This window comes from Pipistrellus hanaki (assembly GCF_964339955.1).
Source record: "Pipistrellus hanaki genome assembly, chromosome: 6".
NCBI lineage: Eukaryota > Metazoa > Chordata > Mammalia > Chiroptera > Vespertilionidae > Pipistrellus > Pipistrellus hanaki.
In genome coordinates this window covers 39,631,916-39,654,986 of record NC_140508.1, presented here as the reverse complement: position 1 = coordinate 39,654,986, position 23,071 = coordinate 39,631,916, and the positions used below count along the sequence as shown (strand labels likewise).

General features: G+C 41.0%; 1 protein-coding gene and 1 pseudogene across 7 annotated transcripts in view; one reads left to right on the top strand and one right to left on the bottom strand.

Moving 5' to 3' along the window:
* The first annotated feature begins 295 nt into the window (after window positions 1–295).
* Window positions 296–23,071, top strand: part of CCDC68 (coiled-coil domain containing 68) — a 47,844-nt gene continuing 25,068 nt past the window's right edge. For 2 of the 6 annotated variants that reach the window (XM_084888477.1, XM_084888474.1), the window contains exons 1-5: window positions 296–436; window positions 9,815–9,888; window positions 15,173–15,268; window positions 19,422–19,550; window positions 20,679–20,765. In XM_084888477.1, coding sequence (XP_084744603.1) covers window positions 19,434–19,550; window positions 20,679–20,765 — 204 coding nt within the window. In that variant the 5' untranslated portion in view covers window positions 296–436; window positions 9,815–9,888; window positions 15,173–15,268; window positions 19,422–19,433. Of the gene's footprint in view, window positions 437–9,814; window positions 9,889–15,172; window positions 15,269–18,109; window positions 18,218–19,421; window positions 19,551–20,678; window positions 20,766–23,071 lie in introns of those variants that run through there. The other 4 variants (XM_084888478.1, XM_084888476.1, XM_084888475.1 and 1 more) reach the window with 3 other exon arrangements.
* On the bottom strand, window positions 2,693–3,384 carry LOC311624192 (elongation factor 1-beta-like; annotated as a pseudogene). The gene has a single exon. The product of its transcript is annotated as an elongation factor 1-beta-like (transcript).

The following is a 23,071-nucleotide window of genomic DNA, read 5'->3' as shown; positions in this document are numbered from 1 at the left end:
ACACCAGCTGAGGGGGTTAGGGCACTCTGTGCTGTCTCTGCAACTTTTAAGTGAATCTGAAATTACTCCAAAACAAAAAATTAAATTTTCAACAAGAACAAAAGTTTATGAATATAGAGTGCAAACAGAACCTTCTTTATAAACTATCCCTCTTATATCTCTGCTGAGAGGTGTGCGGTGTTTGGGAGCCCTGGGTGCAGGCCGTGCACCCCGGGGTGCGGGGAGCAGAAAGTGTGCGTCTGGGCGCGGCAGGAGCCCAGGCTCCTCCCAGGAGCCACAGGGACGCCGGACTTTGCCCGAGGCGCGCCCTTCCGGGCGGAGCTGGTCTGTCTGTCCCCCAGCAGCTCCTAAGGCCACCCCCCTCCCCCAGGCCACCCAGCGGGAGATCCCAGGGGAAGAGCAGCTCTGAACCCGCGCGCCCTCAGCGCCCTCCAAGGTAGGCGATCTGCGGCCCCCAGCGCGCGCCGGGTCACCCCCGGGGGGGGGGCATCCAGGCACCCTTGAAGCCGGTCCCACCAGCGCAGCTCAGCTAACCAGGGACAGACCTGTCCCTGTTAGGGGCCCTTGGGAGCAGAGTGTACCTCCAGGTAAAGCGGTCTTCTGTGCCGGATTCCCTAGGCCAGAAGTGTCTGCTCCTCCCAGAAGAGAGATGAGCTTCCCCAGACCTCCTATCCCCCAAGCTCCGCTCCCCCTCCCCCTAAAATAGGTCCTCCTTAGCCCGGTGAAAGCCCATGATTTCAGTTGCCAGAGGACTCCGAGGTTTCTGTTGTCAGGGCCAAGGAGAAAGACCTCCGGAAAACTTGCTGGTACCTGAGAAACCCCAGGTCAGGGCTCTGGCAGGTCACTGCTCCCGCAATTAAGAGCCCAGACGAGTGAATGAATGCCCTTCATTCATTCCTGCTGGACCCTGTAGCTGCAGGTGTGCTGTGGTGATATGGCAGAGCTGGAAATTCCGGAGCCCTGCAGTTGTGCAAGGCGCAGTGTTACCCTCCTGAAAGCCAGTACAGACCGAGCAAGGCTGGTGTTTAGATGACATGATGATATGGCTGTGGTTTTCAACCTCTTCGTGATGAAAAGAGGAAAAAACACACACACAAACTCTCTCTCTCTCTCTCTCTCACACACACACACACACACACACACACACACACACACATACACAGGGCTGGGCAAAAGTAGATCTACTGTGCCATCGTGACATTCTTTTTGAGTAAATAATGCTATTGTCATAAGCTGCATGTCTTTTTCCAGAGGAACAACTATTAACCCACTTTTGCCCATAAAAGAATATATTTGCCTGTAAATATACTATATAGAACGGAAGACACAATTAGCCCTAAATGTAGCTGAAACTGTGCCAGTTCACCATTACACTATATTGTTTTATTTTAGGAATTCAAACCTCCTTTATTTCTTGGCATAGGTAGACTAGGTGAAGCAGAGAATTGCGAAGGGGAATTACTGTTTTCTGCATTTGCAAGAGGTGGGGGGGGGGGGAAGATAGTCTGTCCTTTTGATTTTACCTAATGCTATTAAATATTCAGCTCTGCAGAAGTCTGGTTTACCAGAAATCTGATCTGAGCTGGAGTCTCAGGTACCAGGACAGACACAATTGGTGCTGTGGTTTCCTGTAGCTGGGCCGCCCCCCCACCCCAACCCCTCCTCACACTCCTGGACAGAGGAATGCCCTCCCTGGGGCCCCTGGGTTTATAGAAAGAATGTACACAGTTTCCACTTCCTGGGCCCCAGGCAAACTTCCTAAGAAGGAGCCTTTCTTTGTGATTTTTCTAACTACAAAGAGGCTTTCGAAATAAACAGTCACTATTTCGGTTGTATTATTTATTCGCCTTGACGGCCCATGAATCAATACAAGCACGTTATGGGTTACAATGTGCTGGACATCGAGTGGGCTTCACCTGAGTTCCGGCCAAAGATGAAAAGTACGCTAGGGTTTGGCTAAATCTGAAAAGTGAAGTGTACGCTTATTTGTCTAGGATAAGGACAGAAAAAAAAAAATAAAAAATATATATATATATATATATATATATATATATATATATATATATATATAATTGAAGATTTTGGAGGGAATTTAAAAGTCTTTAGAAGTAGTTGTTTCGAATCTTTTGAACTGAAATAGTTACATCAAAATCACATGACCATGTATTCACTGCAAAAAGTTCATGACGGCAAAAGGTTACTATCAATCTAATTACATGTTTAATTGAACTTACATTTTACAAGCATGAAAATTGACCTGGGTTTGGAAAACAAGATCCTTTGTGTGTTTCCATTCAATTTTAGAAAATACTTGGTGTGTCTGGGTTTTCGGCTTATTAATGCATCCATCGAACCAATACTTACTGAGTGTCCCTCCTGTAGGAAACCGTGTTCTGTGTTGGAGCCTCAGGGGGACCCAGCCCTGTGTAAATAGCACACATTCCTGTCCTTTCGGAATTGGCACAACATTGGAATCCTCCAGGACACTGAGACCATAGACTAGGAACCACATCAATGATCATCAGATTTGACAGTGATTTAAACAGTTTAGTTTCAAACCACATATTGTCTTACACTGATGTAAATAATTTGTAAAGGAACTTGTGTGTTATTTGGGTCAGTGGTTTTCTTTTCTTTCTTTCTTTTTATATATTTCAAGGTTTTATTTAAGGGCAATGATCCCAGAATGGATTTAGATTTTGAAAGCAGCCACATCCACGGACTGCACATAGTCCTCACAAGCAGTGATCCACTCCTCCAGCGTGACTATTCCCAACTTTATCATCCTCCTTCACACACTATTATTCGAAGTTTTTAAAATTCCACATCCCATTGAAACTAGTGTAGAAGAGCCCCAGACCAAACCGTCTGCTTGAATGCTCCTGACACGCTCCTCTAATTTTGCCATTTCCATCTCATCATCCCCAGGTTTCATCTCCAATAAGACGGAAGACTTGACCACAAGTGCAGGTTTTTTGGCTTTCTTTGACTCCTGCTGCCCAAGGTGTTCTTCCCTTAGCCTCTTCCCTTCTTCACTTTCCTCCTCCTCCTCATCAGATCCAAAGAGATCAATGTCATCATCATCTTTAGTATCTGTAGCTCCACTCCCTGTGGTGTCTTCCACATCAGCAGGGCCATACTCGTCCAAAGCTGCCTTCGCTCCAGGCAGGCTGGCCTTGTCGCCTTGTCCTCTTTGTAGGACTTGATGTGATTATACCAACGTGGGGGATGAAACACTTTGGCAGGTGGTAGGCCGGAGACTGCTTCCAATACTGCCACGTCTGCTTGTGACGGCACAGAGCCCTTGATGGATCTGGCTCTTGTCCGCAGGTAGTTGTTGAGCACCTGGAGACCAGTGAGCCTGTACAGATCTCCAAAACCCATGGTGTTGGCTGATTCAGAAGTCGGGCAGCCGCAGAGGAAAGGGGTGCACAGGCAATCGGTGCCAAGCAATAAGGGGACTGGGAAGGAATGCTTTCTCTTTTGCTTAGATTGGGGAAGGACTTAGGAATCAGGTATTCTGGGTTTAATATTGAAAGGTGAACGTGGTGGATGGTGCATGCAGGCAGGCTAAATAGCCATCTCAGACGGTGATTAAAGAAAATTGAATTTATTTAGGAAAAGGGAATGAGGGATGGGATATCCAAAGGGAAGGGCTACCCAGCACCGACATTGGGTCAATGATGGCAGCCAAAATTCACTTGAGACAGTAAACAAGGAAGGGCATAGACAAGGCAACAGGAGAGTGTAGGCTGGGCTGCTCTGGTTCACTGGGAAGTCAGAGAAAAGGGGGCCTTAGAGACAGTTCAGGGGTAAGCCTGGGATGAGCTGTCCATTGTTCCCTTGGTTGCAAGTCTCATGTGCTCCCTTAGAGGTTGGAGGATTCGTGCCAGTGGGAAATGGCAAGGGTGTGCTTCTTGGAGGGAGAACATGCACTGGGTCATTTGCCTTGCATGTGGAAATCTTAGAGGAGGTCTCAGGGAGGGTTTTAATGGAATATTCATCAGCATTCCAGGTGTGCTCTTCTGGGATCCTGGTCTCTACTGATTGGTTGGTGCCAAGGCTGAGTGGGGGAATGGAGGGTGGGGAAAGTGAGGGGGTGATGAGTGGGTGGGGAGGCCATTAGTCAGTGTAGCTGGTCCTGAGGTAGCCACAGTGCCATTTGTTTGGTTTTGCTGATTTTCCGGACCTGGAGCGGAAATACAACTGAGGCCTAAATGTTATCATTAGGGAAGAAAAGGTCACATGACCAGTGATATGCTAAGGGAGGATAGGTTACCCTGGGGGCAAGGTTCTTGTTTTCCTGGTGTGCCTCTAGCTAGGCATTCCTTTCTGCCCAACAGAGTTTTTGTACCTGCCCATCATCCTGGAGGTCTGTCTAATAAATATTATGAAATATTGAGATATTAAACCTAAAATAGCTATCAATTTTATATAAATTTCATAAGAACTAAACTTTTAGTATTTGATGTCAATAATTTAGGAGGAAGAAATGAATGAAAAACTTCAAATTGAGAAAATTCTATGCATCAAATTACATTTTCCTGTATATTATGACAGCAATTATATTTCCTCCCAGAGGTAAAGAGTAACTTTATTCAAGTCATTCTTGCCTCCCCTCTTTTTTCCCCTGCTCTTAAAAAAAAAAAAATAGCTTTATTAGAGGTATAACTTATATACTGAAAAATATATTCAAGTGTATAACTCAGTGATTTTTAGTACATTTACAGAATTGTACAACCATCACCACAATCCGGCTTTAGAACATTTTTATTATCTCAAAAAGACCCCACATGGCTGTCTGCCTCACTGACCCTCAGCCCTAGCAGTCACTAAAATGTAAAGTCTTTTTACATTGGACTTTTCTGTACACTTTATACAAATGGAATCATACAATATTTGGTCATCAGCATCTGGTTTTTTCCACCTAAAATAATGTTTTTGAGGTTCATTCAGGTCATAGAATGTTTCAGTGGTTGCTTGTTTTTATTGCTTATATTCGTTCTGCTGTATGGTTGTGACTCATTTCTGCAATTACATTTAGGTGGTAAGGCAGACATGTTGGTCTAAGCTTCTGTGGTAGCATAATTTGAAAATAACTGATGGGAGCCACCTCTTACATTTATGAAAAAATATATTCCTGGTATGAATTGCTGATCTTTCCAGAATGTGACATAACTGTGATCTTTCTGTGATACTCCCATGAAAATTGTGAATAGTAAACCTCATGCTGATTGAAAGAAGCCCAAGAAAATGTTTTTAAAATGTTCCTTTTGATCTTTGAGAAACAGAAAGAGAGAGAAAAATATTGATCAGTTTCCTCCTATACACCACCAAGAATGAACCACAACCTGAGCTTGTGCCCTGACCAGGAATCAATCACACTCAACCAACTGAACCTTGCCAGTTAGGGCTATTCAGTCATTTAGGTTGAACTTGAAAGATCTTTAACTCTTGACATTAATATTTGCAAAGAAGATACATCTCCTTTGCTACGTTTCATCCCAAATGTATGCACTTAAAGTAAGGGAATTTTGATGATCCTTAGACCTAACAGTGACAATTGAATTACTCTTCGAAATATGAGCACTTCTTGGTAACACATTTCAGTGGTACACTTAACATAAAGCATGAATCATCCATACCCTTTAGCCAATAATTAGGAGGGAGAGTATCTATTGTAGAATTAAAAGCTTTTAGTTTTATTATTCTGTTGTTTCTATGACTGTGCTAAAGACTTAAACTGATATACCTGTTCTTTTATTTACAAAACCAGGCACTCGTTTGAGCTCTTTCTAGTTAGATCAGAGAAAATCCAAAACAGAAGAAATGCCACTCCTTTTTTTTCTGTGTGTGGTTTTTAAATTATTTTTTTAGGAGCTAGACAGAAATTGTAAATGACCCAGGTTCCTGTGAGGTGGTGCTGTTTTCCTGTGTGTTTCCTATAGAACAGAGCAAATAAGAACCTCCTAACATTGCATAGGCATTGACCTTGGGATGCCTCTCTTAGCAATGGGGAACCCTGAACAGCAGTCAGTCACAGCTGTTTTCTCATACACCCATTCACCCTGTTCTGTGCCAACTACTGAGCAGCAAATTCATTTTAGGAGGTTACACTTGACAGCTTATGCTTACAGATCTTCTTAAGGCGATTTCTCTAGGTAAGGAGAAACTCTTCCATGAAAAGTTGGCAGAATCTGTGACACTAAAGAGAAGACAATTACATATGTCTTTGAATGTGTGTTATGGCTGAAATTGCAAGTTCCTACTTAGGATGTTGGGGAGAAGTCACTAACATAACTTGAAGATCTACTGTATTGACAACTTAGAATGCAAAGGATTCTACCTTTAAACTTCTAAAATTTGCAAACAAGAGACTCTATGTTAAATAGTACAGTTTTCCAAAACTGGCTGTGCTTCCTTGGAGCTCAGTTTTTTTGGGATGAAATATCAAAACAACTTGCTGAAACTCCTGGATTGGAACACTACTCTTTTGATGATCTATGTGTAGGTGAATTTATCAGTCTCTGTTGATAACAGCTTTTTTTTTTTTTTTTTTTTTTCTTATACTTGGTCAGGGTTTAAACATTTCCAAGACAGATGCATTTTTGTAGCCATACACTGCCAATTTCATTTCAAATGTCTCCTAAGAGTCACGTACCAATCGCAAGAATCTGTCTTTGTCCTTTTCACTTTCATAGACTTTGAAATTGGCATGAGCATGCTTCTCTAGAGGAAGGTTCCATCAGCATAGAGCTGTAAGCATCTTCTCATTATTTTGATGAGCTCACTCGTCATAAAACTTGTTGACATGATCCCATATAAAGAACTTGGTTTTACTAGAACAGAAGCTACTTTCCACCCTTCTATTTTTCTGTTACCACCTGGATTTTGGTTGTATGCTGCCCTCAGATCAGTCTGACATCTTCCTAGAGCAATATGGTGGGTGGAGCCTGCCAAGCACAGGGTCCTTGCTGCTTCAGGCGGTGGCCAGTCTGAGCAGACTCTAGTCATTGGCCGGAGAGTCTACATACAAATGGGCAACTGCAAAGTATGATAACATGCTATGCCTCTAGAAAATGATTAGAAAAGTGATGGATAGATGAGACAAGGAGTTCTAGTTTCATGAATTAGATTTAAATCTTATTGCAAATATTCTTACATAGTTTTTCTATATTACCTCTTACTTTTCCAATTTAGTAAATAATAATTATAATTGACTTTCTTAAGATGTTTAATTTTCTTTGTTTCTACCACCATATTGAATGTCAGGTTTTACTGACTATTCTTATAGCAGCAATAATTCTAGTATCAGCAGCCCTGTTACCTGCTTTTTAACGATCCTGATTCCACTGCTGGTTTGTTTGTTTTTTGCTATATTTACTTTTTTGGGGGTCAATAATTTGAATGGAGAAAAGAAAATCAAGCTAATTGTGGCTTCCAGTTAGTTCTGATAAAGTCAGTGAAATCCTTGGATTCTGAAATCTGAATTGTATTTTGCTTTTTTTAGGGTACTATTGGATTATTATTTTTTAAACAAAAGTACATACATTCACCCCTTTTCAATGTCGAGTTCTGTAGTTTTTGACAAATGGTTCCAGTCATTGAACCACCATCACCATGAGGACATAGAACAGTTATATCACCCACCTTCGTGTCTCCCCCCACCCCCCAAATAAATACCCTGGCTCTCCTTTGTAGCCAGCTTCTCCCTCACTTCTGTCCCCAGGTAACCACTGATCTGTTTGCTGTCTCCAAAGAATTTTTTTAGAATGTTATATAAATGAAACTAAAGGACATGTATCCTTTTGTATTTGGCCATCTTTAGTCAGCATAAGGAATTTGAGATTCATCCATATTGTTGGCCATAACAGTAGTTTATTATTTTCTATTGATGAGTAGGATTCACCTGTTGATGAATATTTGATTTTTTCTAGTGTTTGGCAATCATAAACATTGTGTTTTATGGGACATAAACTTTCATGTCACTTGGTAAATACCTAGGAATGGGATTCCTGGGTTGTACAGTGTGTGCTTAACTTCATAGGAAGCTACCCAGGGTTGTCCAATGTGATGGCACATTTTTCATTCCCAGCAGCAACAGACAGGAGTTTCAGCTCCATGTCCTCACCCACACTTGGTATTGTCTGTTTTCCCCCCTCACTGGGTAATTTTTAAAACTAAGTAAATTACACTGAAGCGAAAATATTCCAGGCTGAGTTTAGAAAGTTATCACTATTTTATATATTACTGAGTTTTCTACTCAAAGTATTTTATAAAGCCACAAGATAAATTTTCCAAAAGGACACTTTCCTTGTAAATGGTACAAATGACTGAGATAGATGGCAATGACATCTGTTTCTTTTTGTATTTTTTTTTCCAGTGACAAATCATAAGTGGCTTTTGAAATGATTGTTAATGGAAAAGCCCAAAGCAGGAGGAATAATTTGGCTGATGGGAGAGCAATTGAGTGGGGTCAACTGAGTGTGTCCTTGACACTGTCAAGTGATGTCCTTTTAACCAATGTCCACAATAAGCTGTGAATTTAAGTATTTAGTATTTCTCAACTGCGTATTATGGGTCAGATACTCCAGTGAGCACTTTTTATGTGTTACCTTGTTTAATCCTCATGTAACTCCAAGGGGAAGTCAGCATTGTCATCTGACATTTTCCGTTGAGGCCTAGGGGGTATGAAAGGGTTCCCAAGGCCACCCAGCCAGTGGGGAAGGAGAACAAAGTCTTATGGGCAGCACCTCACCCAGAGCCCCTGTTTTTAAACCATGAATCCACCATACTCCTTCTGTTTGTGGGGTAAATCTATGGGGACAGCACTGTCTGCTCAGGTTCCTGAAGGACACACCTAGGAGCTCACATCAGGAGGTACTAGTCTGTTACTTAGTGACTTGCTTTGGAAAACTCTGATTCCTAAACTAGTTTGGGCTCAAGAAACTGGGCCTAGAAATCTATTCAGAATTCAACAGGAGGCAAAGTGGTAAGCTGGAAAGAACCAGCGGATTCATAGGTTGGGATTCATGACCACTATGAAGTATCAGTCTTTACTTGGTTGTGTTGAGCCTCATTTCCTCATCTGTGAAATGGAACTAGTAACACCAACCTCTCAGAGTATTTGTGAGGATTGTTAAAGGTAGTATACCCTAGCCTTCATGTGATGGACATGCAATAGACCCTGGGTCCTGCTCCCCACGTCTCCAAATGGGAAGGGATCCAGTGGTTCCCCTGTCCTTCTTTGCAGTTTAGTTGCCATATGGGCACTGGGTGAAATCTTCAGATGCTTTCCAAAATTCTAAATGGACAGATCATTTCATTACAAAGAAACCTGGATTGGTGATCAATCTGTCTGGGTTCAGGTAATGAGGTCAATTTATGACCTTAGAAAACTTAAATCATTTGTCTGTGACTTGGTTGAATTATACATACATATACAGGGAGAGAGATAGAGATATATGGATAATAACTATAGATAGTGTATTGTAATGATTAATTTCGAGAGCATATGGAAAATGATTTCTTGGTAAACGACACAGTACTTTGTCAAGAATCTATATTTGTAGATTGTGTTTCTACCAACATCTCAATCCTCCTCCCCCCAAACTAACCTGCTTTTATTTCATATGTAGGAGCTTTGTATAGCACTGGCTATGATATAAATGTATGTGTATGTACAAATGAGTAGCATTTGCAAATGAATACAATTAGTTGTACTTTAAAAAACTTACATTATCACTTGAAAACTTACTATTTCGGCTTAGTGTTACCATGCATGTCTTTTGATATACTGTGCCTCACTTTCCAGGTACATTGCACCTGAGATTTAGCTAGCTGACACTGGATGTCACCATTGTGCTATGGAATGTGGATGCAGAACAGGTATGCTCTTTAAGACTCAGGAGATTGTCTCTTCAAGAGTTTGGAGATATGTGAGCTTCCCTCCCCCCTCATATAACCTGATTATGCTTATAGCACTTGTATGGTATTGCTTTTTTAGTTTTTAATAACTAAGCTCTATATAATAATGGTCAAGAATGAGGAAACAATAGTTAATATTGTTAGCTCAGAACTGAGAAGCTGGAAACTCAGAACCTGTGTCCAAACCAACCAGGGCTCCTGGTTGTAAGCCTAAGTAATTGACTCTGGCTAACTTAAGCAGAAATGGAATTTACTGGAAGAATGTGGAACAGCATCCAGCACTGATGGAGAAACTTGCAAAGATCAGACTTTAGCAAGAGCAGAATAAAGTCCTTCTAGCATTGCCACTGGTCACTAGATACTTCCACTGGCCTTCCTGCCTGGGCACAAGGCACCACCCTGTGCCAGCCTCCTTCCCTTCCCAGAATAATAATGGGATTTTCATTGACTCCAGCTTCTACATTTCTGTTGGCCAATCCCTTACTAGCATTTCCAGATGACAGTCCTCCGTGGGCTGGGTCTAGGTGTTGTGCCTGTGCTCCAGCCCCAGGGAGGGAGGAAGAACAGGTAAGGCACCTTTTCCTGCAAAGACTCTGTCCAGATGCTGATTCCATATATCTGGGAAGGTGGGTCAAGTACTGAACAATCCAAACATGCCGACCATCCACCATGGAGCTTTTCAATCGGCACTCATGGAACTGAGTTGAGAAGACCACTTAGTCACCTGGACTTCATGGCCCCCTTCTCTTGCCTGACCTGGAGTTAGCTGCACTTGCCTTGGCTTTGTTCTAATCTGCTTGCTTTCTTTTTTTGAGCCCTGAGGAAGCCTTATCAGCCAGGAGGACACCTGTTTTAAGTGGCTGTGGTGACAGCTCCTTATGCACATTGGAAGTCTTAAATTTCAGGCTATTAAAAAAAAAAATCCCTGCTACATTAAAAATAATAAAGAAAACATGGTAGACTACACCGTGTTCCTTGTTCTTAGAACACTATAGCAAACTCCAGCCTCTGTTCTTGCTCCTCCCCCAACAACCTGGAGTCCTCTTCTCCCTGATGGCCACAGGGCTTCGCCTCTTTTGTCCAAGGCTTTTGCTTAAATGCCTCCCCTTCCCACCCAACGTCTCCTTTTATTCCCTTCCCTGCTCTGCTTTTCTTCATGACACTTGTTATCACCTCCCATTATTTTCTCTGCATACTACCATTTTGTACTTTTAGAATCTATGGCTCACCTCTGTGGCCACAGCTCTTATCACAGCTGTATTTAATAAACACTTCATATATGAATGACTGGATTAAGGGCTAAGTAGAGGAAAGAAACACCTTTGTTAGAATCTCTATTATATAAACAGTGTCTGTGTTGATGTCCTAGGGCTGCTATGATAAAGCCACAAACTGGGGCTTAAACATAGTCATTTCTGTCTCACAATTCTGGAGGCTGGAAGTCCCAGGCCCTGTTGGTGGGACGGGTTCCTTCTAAGGGCTTTGAGGGAGAATCTGTTCTGTGCTTCTCACATTCCAGCTCCTGGTGGTTCTCTGGCAGTCTGGGGCACTCTTTGGCTTGTAGGCGCACCACCTTGATTGCTGTCTTCCACTTCTCCACAAAGTGCATGTCCGTGTCCACACTTCCCTCTTTATGAACACACCAGTCATATGGGATTAGGGATCCACCCTACCCAAGTATGAGTTCATCTTATCCAACTACATCTACAGTGACGCTGTTTTCAAATAAGGTTACACCCTGAGGTACTGAGGGCTGGGCCTTCAACATGTGAATGAGAAAGGGGACATAGTTCAACCCATGACACTGACTTACATGTGTTGATTGTATAATGGGTAACCCATTCTCCTGTAATTAAACAGAGAAGTGGGTTTAGTCACCTTAGTCTGGGTGACCAGTGATGTGTTGCTTTATCACAATTCACACGAATGTGTAGGAATTGCTTTGTAACTTGTAAACTGTTCATTAGATGTCAGCATAATCAGTTGGGATATTGATGGATTATTGATGCTTTCTCAAGAAAGAACCAATACAATGGGTTTGCTGCTCTTTAGATTCCCCCAGAGTTTCTCTTATAGCCCAGTTCAATCTGCAGACTGTTTAAAATATTACCTGGTTCTTCTCTGCCACTGGTGGTTTCATATTTTATTTACTCATTTGACAAACATATATGAATCATTTATTATGTGCTAGGCACTGTTATAAGTGCTTAAAAACTAAATGTTAACTCAATTAATTCCATTACAGTTTATTTGTACTCTTAATTATTCATGTTATTAATATTACCTGAATGTTACTAATAAGGAAACAGAGGCACAGAGAGGTTAAGGAACTTGCTCAAGGTCATACCTCTGCTGAGTGGCAGGGACAGGCCATGAAGCTAGATAGTCTAGATCCAAAACTTTTCTTTGTAGAAAGCTCTTTCTTCACAGAAAAGTCTCACGGAAAAAAAAAATCAGTGTGAGACGGAACAAAGCAGAGCTTCTTTGGTTCAAATGAGAAGCCAAAGCCCGGTCTGCTCAGCACCTCCTGGTCCCATGAGAGTCCTTTCTGCACCGCTTTGATCTAGGAAATAACACCTCTTGGAGGGATGCCACTTGTAAGCTGCCTTCAATCCACTCTAGCAGAAAACAAATAAAATTCGTTTCTCACTTTAATTAACTGATTGTGTTTTATGTTGAAATTTTTATCTGCCTAATCTACTTCTGGCAGAAATAAAATGCTAAGATGGATTTTCCCCAGGAAGCTAATGCCATATGGCAATTTGGACTTTGTGAGCTTAAGTTCCCCTTGGGTTTCTTTATATAAATCAAGGGCTGTGGTTGAAAAAGTTTTCTGAGCCAAACAGATAAATAGAATTTGATTTTATATGAATAGAGTTGGGTATAAACCTTGCAACCAGCTGCTTATCTTCTGTGGTCATCAATAATATAAAATAATAGGAGCAGCAATATCAGCAGTTATTCTCCATTGACTGCCTTCTACCCTGTTTCCCTGAAAATAAGACAGTGACTTATATTAATTTTTGCTCCCAAAGATGCACTAGGTCTTATTTTCAGGGGATGTCTTATTTTTCCATGAAGAAGAATACGGTACACATTTATTGTTAAATGAAAATAAAGGAAATTTATTACCTGTATACGGTACGGTAGTACGGTAGTTGTCAACACAAACCAGACAAACTGTGAATCCTACAGTATCAAGAATTTACTCATTTATTCAATGACAATCATGTCATCATCTTCTGGAACATCATCATAACAATCCAATTCCTGAATTTCCTGGTGAATTTCTTGTGACTCCCTTTCTTTCAGAATCAGTGGACCAAATCTCTCATGTTTAGCCTAGGGGGGCCTTATTTTCGGGGGGATGCCTTATATTTCACTCAGAAGGAAACCTGTAAGTAGGTCTTATTTTCGGGGAAACACGGTACTAACAGGGATTTAAAAAAAACAACAACAAACCTTCGTTTTTACAATTTGAGGTGTTTCCACCCCTATTTTACAGATATGTAAATTGAGCCTAGGATTTCATGGCACTTCTTGAAGATGGCCCAACAGTGAGTGGAGATAACAGTGATTAAGGAGCTGCAAACCTAGATATTAAGAATAAATGATACAAAAGAAAATATATTTTGGATATAAAACATGAGGCTCATCGTGGTTTTCGAATTATGAAAGACTGAGAGAACTCAGTGAAATCTATTCTTAAGAGTGATTATTTCCTATGACGACACACCTACTATCATTTGTTAATATTTGTTAATATTTATAATGCATAACATAGTTAAAAAAAAAGAAAAGGTAAATCCCTCAAATGGGACTATAGATCAAGGGGCAATGAACTGGAGAGCCAAAAGCAACTCAGACCAAATCCATGTTTTGCTTGCCTCTGTTTTCCCACTGGTTTTGCTCCCACTCCTCGCCACATCCTAACCTAGGATTTTTCTGTAAAGGAGCAGATTAAACAGTGTTTGTTGCATATTTTCTCTGTCACAGCTACTCAACTCTGCGGTGTGTAGTGCTAAAGCAGTGTAGACAATATGTAAATGAATGGTTCTGATTACAGAAAAGCTTTAAGAACACTAAGTTGAAACATCATATAATTCTCATGTGCCATGAAATGTTATTCTTTTTTTTTTTTTTCTTTATGGTTGAAATTTGAAAACCATTCTTAGTCTATAGGCTGTCCAGAAAGACAGGAAGTCAGCTCAGGCTCATTGGCCTGGTTTGCTGACCACCACTCTGGCCTGCCCACTCCACTTCCGGTTTCCAAACACATTGTGTGGGTTTGTTTGTTTGTTTGTTTTTCTTTCTCTTTAATTTTTATTGAATTTATTGTTTAACAAAATTATATAGTTTCAGATGCACTGTTCTATAATACATCACCGGTATATTGTGTTGTCAAAGTCAATGTCTCCTTCTGTCACCATTTATGCCCTCTTTATCCTCTCCTCCCTCCCCACTCCTCCACCCCCATTCCCTATGGTAATCACCACACTGTTGTTGATGAGCTTTTTTATTTATTTTATTTATTTTTTAAAATATATTTTATTGATTTTTTTACAGAGAGGAAGGGAAAGAGAGAGCTAGAAACATTGATGAGAGAGAGAGACATCAACCAGCTGCCTCCTGCACACCCCCTACTGGGGATGTGCCTGCAATCAAGGCACATGCCCTTGACCAGAATCACAGGCCAATGCTCTATCCACTGAGCAAAACCGATTTTGGCTTTATTTGTTTTTGTTTTGGTTGTTTTGTTTTGTTTAGTCCCTTCCCTTTTTTTTCACCCAGCCCCCAAGCCACGCCCCTCTAACAGCTGTCAGTCTGTTCTCTGTACGGATGAGTCTGTTTATATTCTGTGAGCTTATTTTGTACTCTGAGCATTTTGATGTTGTTTTGGACTGGGAACTTAATCCCAGAAGAGACTTAAGAGGACCCAGTAACAGAAGTACTTCCACTCAGATTCTGTAACTGCAGACCTGCAGCTGCCAACTCAACTGCAGTCTAAACAAATAGAAGTCAGCGTGGCTGTCTAAGAAGATTTAGAATAAAATGGAAAATTCTTGGCATACTCTGTCAATTTCATCGAAGATTAAAGGATAAATGCAAAACTCTGCATTATCCCCAAAGACTATCCAGCTGTAAACTGATGCTAGTAAATATGAAAATTCTTTCTGTGTTAACTGCATAGGCTATTGCTAAACTTTAAATAATTGTATTTGTTGTGTTTTTTTTTTCTCACTAGGGAAGCCAGCCTTAATGTGATGGAAACACCCTTGAACTTGGTATCTAGAAAACAGAAGTTTGAGTTTGCACTCTGTTAGTTTTACTGTGATCTCAGGTAAGTTAACATCACCTGTGAGAGTCTTGGCTTCCTTATTGGGAAAATGAGATAAATAATCCTATCTCACAGGACTTTTTATTTTATTTTTTAGTTTGTTATGGTTTATTATGAAAATTTCCCACAGACACCAAGTAGGTAGAGGAGTATAATGAACCCTATCTGCCCAGCTTTGACAATACCTTGCATTTTGCCAAAACTTTTTTCATCTTTGCCCACCCCACTTTTTCCTCTGTATTAGAATATTTTAAAGCAATTCCAAATATATTACTCACTGCAAATACTTCAGAATGTATGACTAACAGATAAGATTTAAAAAATATATTATTGATATCAGAGAGGAAGGGAGAGGGAGAGAGATAGAAACATCAATGATGAGAGAAAATCATTGATGGACTGCTTCCTGCATGCCCCCTCCTTGGAATCAAGCCTGCAACCCCGTCATGTGGACCAATCAGGAATCGAACTGTGACCTCCTGGTTCATAGGTCAATGCTCAACTGTTGAACCACACCAGCTGGACAAGATTTTCAGTTAAAAAAATGTCATAAATTCATTATCACACCTAGCAAAACTACAGTGAGTCTTTAACATCATCTATTATCCAGTCAGTGTTACAATTTTCCCAATTGCCTCAAAAATGTCTTTATATAGCTGGTTTATTTGAATCAGGAGACAAAGACTATTCATATATTACATTTGGTCATATGTCTCTTAAGATTCTTAATTTATAGCAATTTCTCTTTACCTCATCTTTCTTTATATAATTTATCTGTGGTAGGAACTAGTTTGTTCAGTAATCTGGATTTGGCTGATGGCAACCTTTACCCTTGTAGAGTCATTAAACCAGTGGTTCCCAACCTTTTTTTGGCCCTGTCCCACCTAAGCATCCCTAAAATCCTGATGCCCACCCAGTGACATATAATTCTTACTATTCAAAAAGTGGACTCCTATTAACATGGAGGAAGCCTAAATGGCCATTAACTTGGAAATAGGTACTGAGGAAGAAAACACTAAGAAATTGATAATAATAATAATAATAATAATAATAATATGAAATAATATGAAAAAATAGCAAATAACATTTCAAAACATAATAGAGAATTGAAATGCATAAATATGTCACAATATATATTTACTAGGGGCCCAGTGCATGGATTCATGCACTTGAAAAAAATTGTGGGCTGCGAGGCTGTGGTGGGCACAGGAGTGGGTCTCAGCCCATCCTCCAAGCCCTTGCCTGGCCCCTCCCACTCAGGCCCTCCCCATTCCCCCATCTCCTGTCTTCCCACACTCCTGCCACCACCACTCCCACACACTGACAGTGCCAGCCCTGCTCACACTCACTGACAATTGGGGGTGGCACCAGCAGTGGGTGCAAGCAGGGCTGGTGCCAGCAGTGGGAGTGAGAGGTAGCTGCCAACCTCAACCACCCCTCAGAAACAGGGAGATATGGAGAAACCCTGAGAGGCACTGGGGACCAGCAGCCACTGCTTGCACCCACTGATGGTGCCTTGCGATCATTGCTGGTGCTGGGTTCCAGCAGCGGGTGTAAGCAGGGCCAGCGCCAGCAACAGATGCAAGTACCCAGTGCGCCGTGGCCCATGGGAGCAAAGAATTTTTAGTAACCACCAGAGGCTCACCCCCCAATGACAGCAATTGATGCCAGCCTTGGTCTGGTGCCCCTATTACAGCTGATACCTGCCATGTTCTGCATGCTGCCAATGCCCACAAATAAACTGAATTAGATTCTGCCTGCTGCCGATGCCCACTCTATTTCATGTGAACCCCCTGGTGGTCAGCACATGTCATAGCGACTTATTGTTCAGTTGTTTTACAGTTCAGTCTATTTGCATATTTGGGAGATATATATAGACTAGAGGACTGGTGCACAAAATTCATGCATGAGGGTTGGGGGAGGGGGGGTGTCCCTCAGCCCAGCCTGTACCCTCTCCAATCTGGGACCCCTAGAGGGATATCCAATTGCCCATTTAGGCCCGAACCTGGTGGAATCAAGCCTAAATGGGCAGTCAGACATGCCTCTCACAATCCAGGACTGCTGGCTCCCAACTGCTTGCCTGCCTGCCTTCCTGATTGCCCCTAACTGCTTCTGCTTGCCAGCCTGATTACCCCCTAACCACTCTCAGCCCAGCCTGTTTGCCCCCAACTTCCCTCCTCTGCCAGCCTGGTCACCCCTAACTGCCCTCCCCTGTAGGGTTGATCAGCCCCAACTGCCCTCCCCTGCTGGCCATCTTGTGGTGGCTATCTTGTGTCCACATGAGGAAGGATCTTGATCTTGTGTGTTGAAGTGATGGTCAATCTGCATATTACTCTTTCATTAGATAGGATAGAGGCCTGGTGCATGAGTGGGAGCCAGCTGGTTTCCCTTAAGGGTGTCTCAGATAAGGGTGCAGGTTCCCTTGGTGTGTGGGGCAGCCTGAGTGAGAAGCCTGTGGTAGTTTGTAGGCCAGCCATGCCCCCTGGTGACCCAAGCAGAGGTCCTGTGAGGGTCAATTAGTATATTCTTCCTTTATTAGATAGCATTATTTTATTGCCACAACCATTTATTAAGCACTTACAATGTGCTAGAATATAAAGATGAAGAAGCCACAGTATCTACAGTCTAATATGATGTGGATTAAAAAGAAAAATGTCTGGAATTTACTTACCTTCTACAATTAAAACTCTGTAGCCTGGAGCAGAGCCAAGCCTTCTGCTTGCTCCATGGTGCCGTCATATTTATTTGGATTTGTTTACCTTCTACAATCGAAACTTTGTAGCCTTGAGTGGAAGCTTAGGCCAACTAGGGCAGGCGGAAAGCTTTGCTTCTTCCATTGCCTAGGAAACAGAAGCCTCACTCCTGCTCTCTGTGGCTGCAGCCATCTTGATTGGGGTTAATTTGCATACTTGCTCTGATTGGCTGTGGGTGTGGCTGGTGAGTGTAGTGAAGGTATGGTCAATTTGCATATTACTCTTTTATTAGATAAGATATATTGTATATGATGCCTCTAGAACCATAAGAAATGTAAAAAAATTCACTGAAAATAACTCATCCTCAAATTACCCTCCTTAAAAATTAAATTGTTCCCTGTGGGGGTGTGTACCACATAGAGAACCTCTGCATTAAGCACTTTCCCCTTGTTCAGATATTTACTGCTATTAGATATAGAAGCTTGATTAGATTCAGGCTCACTTTAAAAAAAATCATATTTCATAGGTGATGCTTCCTATTTGTGATTGTACCAGATCTAGAGGACAAAATGTCTCCTCTATTCACAACTACAAACCTACATTTGCCACACTCTGTATATAAGTGATATATGTATATATACATATTATAATTATACTAGAGGCCTGATGCATGAAAATTCATGCACTGAAGAGGGGATCCCTCAGCCCAACCTTACCCCTTTCACAGTTCGAGAGCCCTCAGGGGTGGGAGGTGACCCAGTGATCAAGGAAAGGTGACACCCCCATCACACCTCTGCTGCTGCCACTGCCAGTAGTGCAAGCCTCAGCCAGCCCTGGTTACCTGAGCCTCAGGTGGCTGTGGTCAGCTGGCAGCCACCATCCAAGGCTTGCCTGCACCTCAGGCCAGCCCTGGGTGGCTGGGGGGCTGAGGGGACTGGGGGACTCCAGAGGTAGGCATACTAGTGGGGCGGAGGGGAACTGGGCACTGCCATCTTGTGGCTGTGGGTACTGCCATCTTTAATGGCAGGGCAGTCAATTAGCATATTCCCTCCTTATTGGCTGTGGGTACCACCATCTTTGCGATGGTGTGAGGGTCAATTAGTATATTCTTCCTTTATTAGATAGGATTATTTTATTGCCACAACCATTTATTAAGCACTTACAATGTGCTAGAATATAAAGATGAAGAAGCCACAGTATCTACAGTCTAATATGATGTGGATTAAAAAGAAAAATGTTACATATTTCCTTCTCAGATAATCTTTAAGTTTCTAATCAAGGATTTTTTCAGCTAGTGTTGTTTTAATATTAAATAAGTTCCTGGATTTATGGGTATATATACATATCAATAAGTTATAACATTTTCTACTATACAGTATTTAATTATTGTGACAGCACAGTTTACCCACCATATAATGATATCATCAAATGAGTTAGTCTAACTGATTTATGTGTTCCTAAAGCCAGAATTCACCATGACAACAGTAACAGTGACCACAGAGGTTCCCTCAAGGGGTAAGAGAGAAGACAATCCTGCCTCATATGAGTCCACCTCAGCTCACATTATTGAAGAAACCGAATATGTAAAAATGGTATGTGGGTACCAGACATCATGTTAGCATGATATGATTCTTTTTTTTTTTTTTTTTACAATAAATAATACAGATTAGTGGGCTTTATTTCTCCTTCCTGAGAATGGGTAAGAACAAACCTAGTTTGGCAAAGGACAATCTTGATAACTGGAGTTTGAACACCTGTTTAGTATCCCCTTGAGGCTATGAGCCCTCTGTTTTCACACTTGGAGTAAAATAGAAGAATGAACCAGGGGGGTTCAGAACACCTACCAGCACTTAATTTGTCCACAGTATTCACCACTGCAGTCCCTACTAGGTATTTTTCTTTTCAGTTGTTTCAGGAGTGTTGGTACCACATTCCCTAGGAGATGTTTACATTTTCTGCTGACTTCCTCTCTCTCCTTACCTTGTTCCTTCTCACTGTCAGGGTTGCTTTCTGCCAACAACTATATGTTGGCATGTTCTTTCATGAAAATTGTGAACTCTTGTAAGATTCAAATGATAATAGGTAACAAAACTTACATTCATAGGAACTGTTTCTTAGAACAGATGGAAAAATGTGGACATAGAGAGTTTGTAAGATTCATATCTATTAATTCATCTCTGAGTGTCTTGCAATTCCATAGGTCACCAGGCCACGGGGCTTATATTTCATGCATAAATTTGTATCATCTCCATTTAGTAATTATTCTCTAGTAATTACTAAATAGCAATTATTCTCTAGTAATTACTAGGTAGTAATTATTTTATAGTAATTACTAAATCGTCATTATTTTGTAGTGATTACTAAATAGTAATTGTTTTACACTAATTAATAGTAAATTAGTACTAAATTACTATATAGAAAAGCAGAACTAAGTAGAATTAAATACTAATTACTAAGTAGTAATTATTTTGTCGCATAGTATTCATTCAGATTGTATTTTAGATTTGACTGAGAATTATAAGGATCAAGTGCTTCATTTTCTGCAATCTAAACAATATTAGCCTTAATGCAAGTTAGATTGATGGTAGTTATTTAAATCTGACATCAGTATATATGTATTACTGTCTAGATAAATCAGGTACACTGCTGCTGGTATATAGAAAAAAAAGTATTAGACATTAAATACCTTTAAAACAAAAGAAAATATTTTTATTTCCTAGATTCGAGCTACTCTGGAAAAGATCCGTAATCAAATGTTTAAAGATGAAACTGGACATAGCAATACAAAGCACAACCTAGACGCAAAGGTAATGAATTTATCAAAATGCACTACCTTTATTTCTTCAGTAAATAAGCATAAAGCCAGATAGAAATTATTCTTTGATGCTTTGAATGATGAATGTTAAATATTTTATCACTATCTAAAGATGTTAATGGACATATGCATGAAATATTTAACCACAGATAGCATTAGGATCATATTGGAATGACCAGGCCTTATCTGAATATTTTAAACTGGGCTTACTTATCTACAGTATATGGGAAGTTGTCAGCCCACCCAGGACACATGGCAGTAACATTTCTCAATGCCAGACAGAAGCACAGCTTTTAGGTTTACCTGGGCCTCAACAATGGCCATGCAGTTGAAGCCTTTAGGCTGAGTGACCAGACAACTGATAACTTTAAAAGACCTCACTCCCCTGTGATCAGCCTTATATTCTTAAGGTTGAGCAATCTTCCCTTAGCCTTGTTTGGATTATTCCACGTTAAATGTCATCTGAACCAAGTGCCCGTCGTCAGCATCAATGTCATCCACTATGTTGTCTGGTCATGGAGAATACCAAAGATAGGTGCAAAGATGAACATAGTCTCCTGTATCATCCTCAGCTCCCAAACTAACACAACTAGCTTCAATTATTTTCTTAAACTAAGTGTTCTGAAACTGAAGGGAGGAAAAAGTTAAGTTTATGAATGATGGAAACGATAAAAAATTCAGTTTGGGTTCTGCTGAGTTGCCATTACCTCCAAGTGAAGGTTTCTAGTGAGTGGGCTGGATATCTGTTTCTGGAGTGAAGGGTAGAGGTCTGGGATAGAAGGTCCAGGCTACAGGGTAGAGATTTGAGGGAGTAAGGATAATGCTTAAACTCCTGAAAGTGGAAGAGATCACCAAGTATGTGAGTGTGAATAGAAATGAGAGAAAAATCTAAGATCTAAGTCCTGAGATTTTCAATGTTAGATCTTAGGAAAAAAGAGGAAGAATCATCACAGGAGACTGAGAAAAGAGACTAGTGAATTAGGAGGAAAAACAAGAGAAATGGAGTCACTAAATACAAGAAAAAGTGTCTCAGAAAGAGGAGTTGGACTACTGTGTCAAATGGTGTCCATGGGCCAAGAAAATTGAGGACCGGACATTGACCATTGGCTATAACATTGGGGATGTTTTGATGACCTTAATAGTTTCTTACAAATGGAGATGAATTGGTTTGCCAGTGTCTCTGCTCAGCCATCTCAAACCACAGGTTAGCAGACAAATGAAGCATCAAAATATCAACCTCCTCCCTTTGGCATCTGGATAATGACAAAGAAGAGATTTAGCTGTAACAATCTAGGACTCTGTTGTTACAAAACTGAAGTTTGAATGCCCAATGCTTTGAAATGCCAAAACTCAAAACATCAGAGCTCAAAGTAAGAAGTTTACTGACCAAGAAGGCACCAACCGAGAAGATGGAAATAGTACCTCAAGTCCATCTTCAAAGTGTGCAGAGCTCAGGCTTCTTTTATGTCAAGAGAAGGGGGAATTGGAGTGGCAAGAGGTGACTGATGACCACAGACATCTGGGCAAAGAGTAGGGGTCCAAGAAAGATTGTGAGACTTCTTTGTTCTTAGTCTGTTCACTCTAGTTGATGTGATTCAGGGTCACAAGGTTCCTGCAAATCTTTGGGAAACAATCATTTTTGTTTATACTTTCCTTACCTTCCTGGAAGAGGCCACTCCTAGTCAGGGATCTTTTTTAAAAAACTCAGGCTGCAAGCAGAACTACTCTAATGATTAGGATGTCGATCTGAAGGAGCTATTAACCTGAAGGCCATGAGGGAACAAAGTGGACTTCAATAAGATGGAGTCAAAGAGGCCAAGTATTTCACTCTAAAATGCTCCTCTCAAAGTGCGGTCTACATTCCCAGCAGCAGCAGAGAGCTTGTTAGAAGTGTGGCATCTAGAGCTCTACCCAGGACCTCCTGAATCCCAGAATCAGAATCTGCATTTAATCAGATCTATCTCCAAGTGACTCATATGCACGTTAAAGTTTGAGAGGCACTGATCTATGATCTTTGAGGTTAACTACCACAGACAGTAATTACCTTCTATAAGAGTTTTCCCGTCAAATATTCTCTAATAAATTAAAAAAAGAAAACAATGCCTATTCTATATATGAGAATATTCATGAGAGTCTGAAGTACACAAAACAAAACCATGGCAGAATCAATTATTTATGTAGTCCATCTATCGTATGAAAGGGGATATAGGCTTTGTTGTTAAGCAAGCTGGGATTCTAATCCTGGTCTGAGCAGTTATTTTGGATATAACCTTGGGCTTATTAAACTCTCTAATCTTC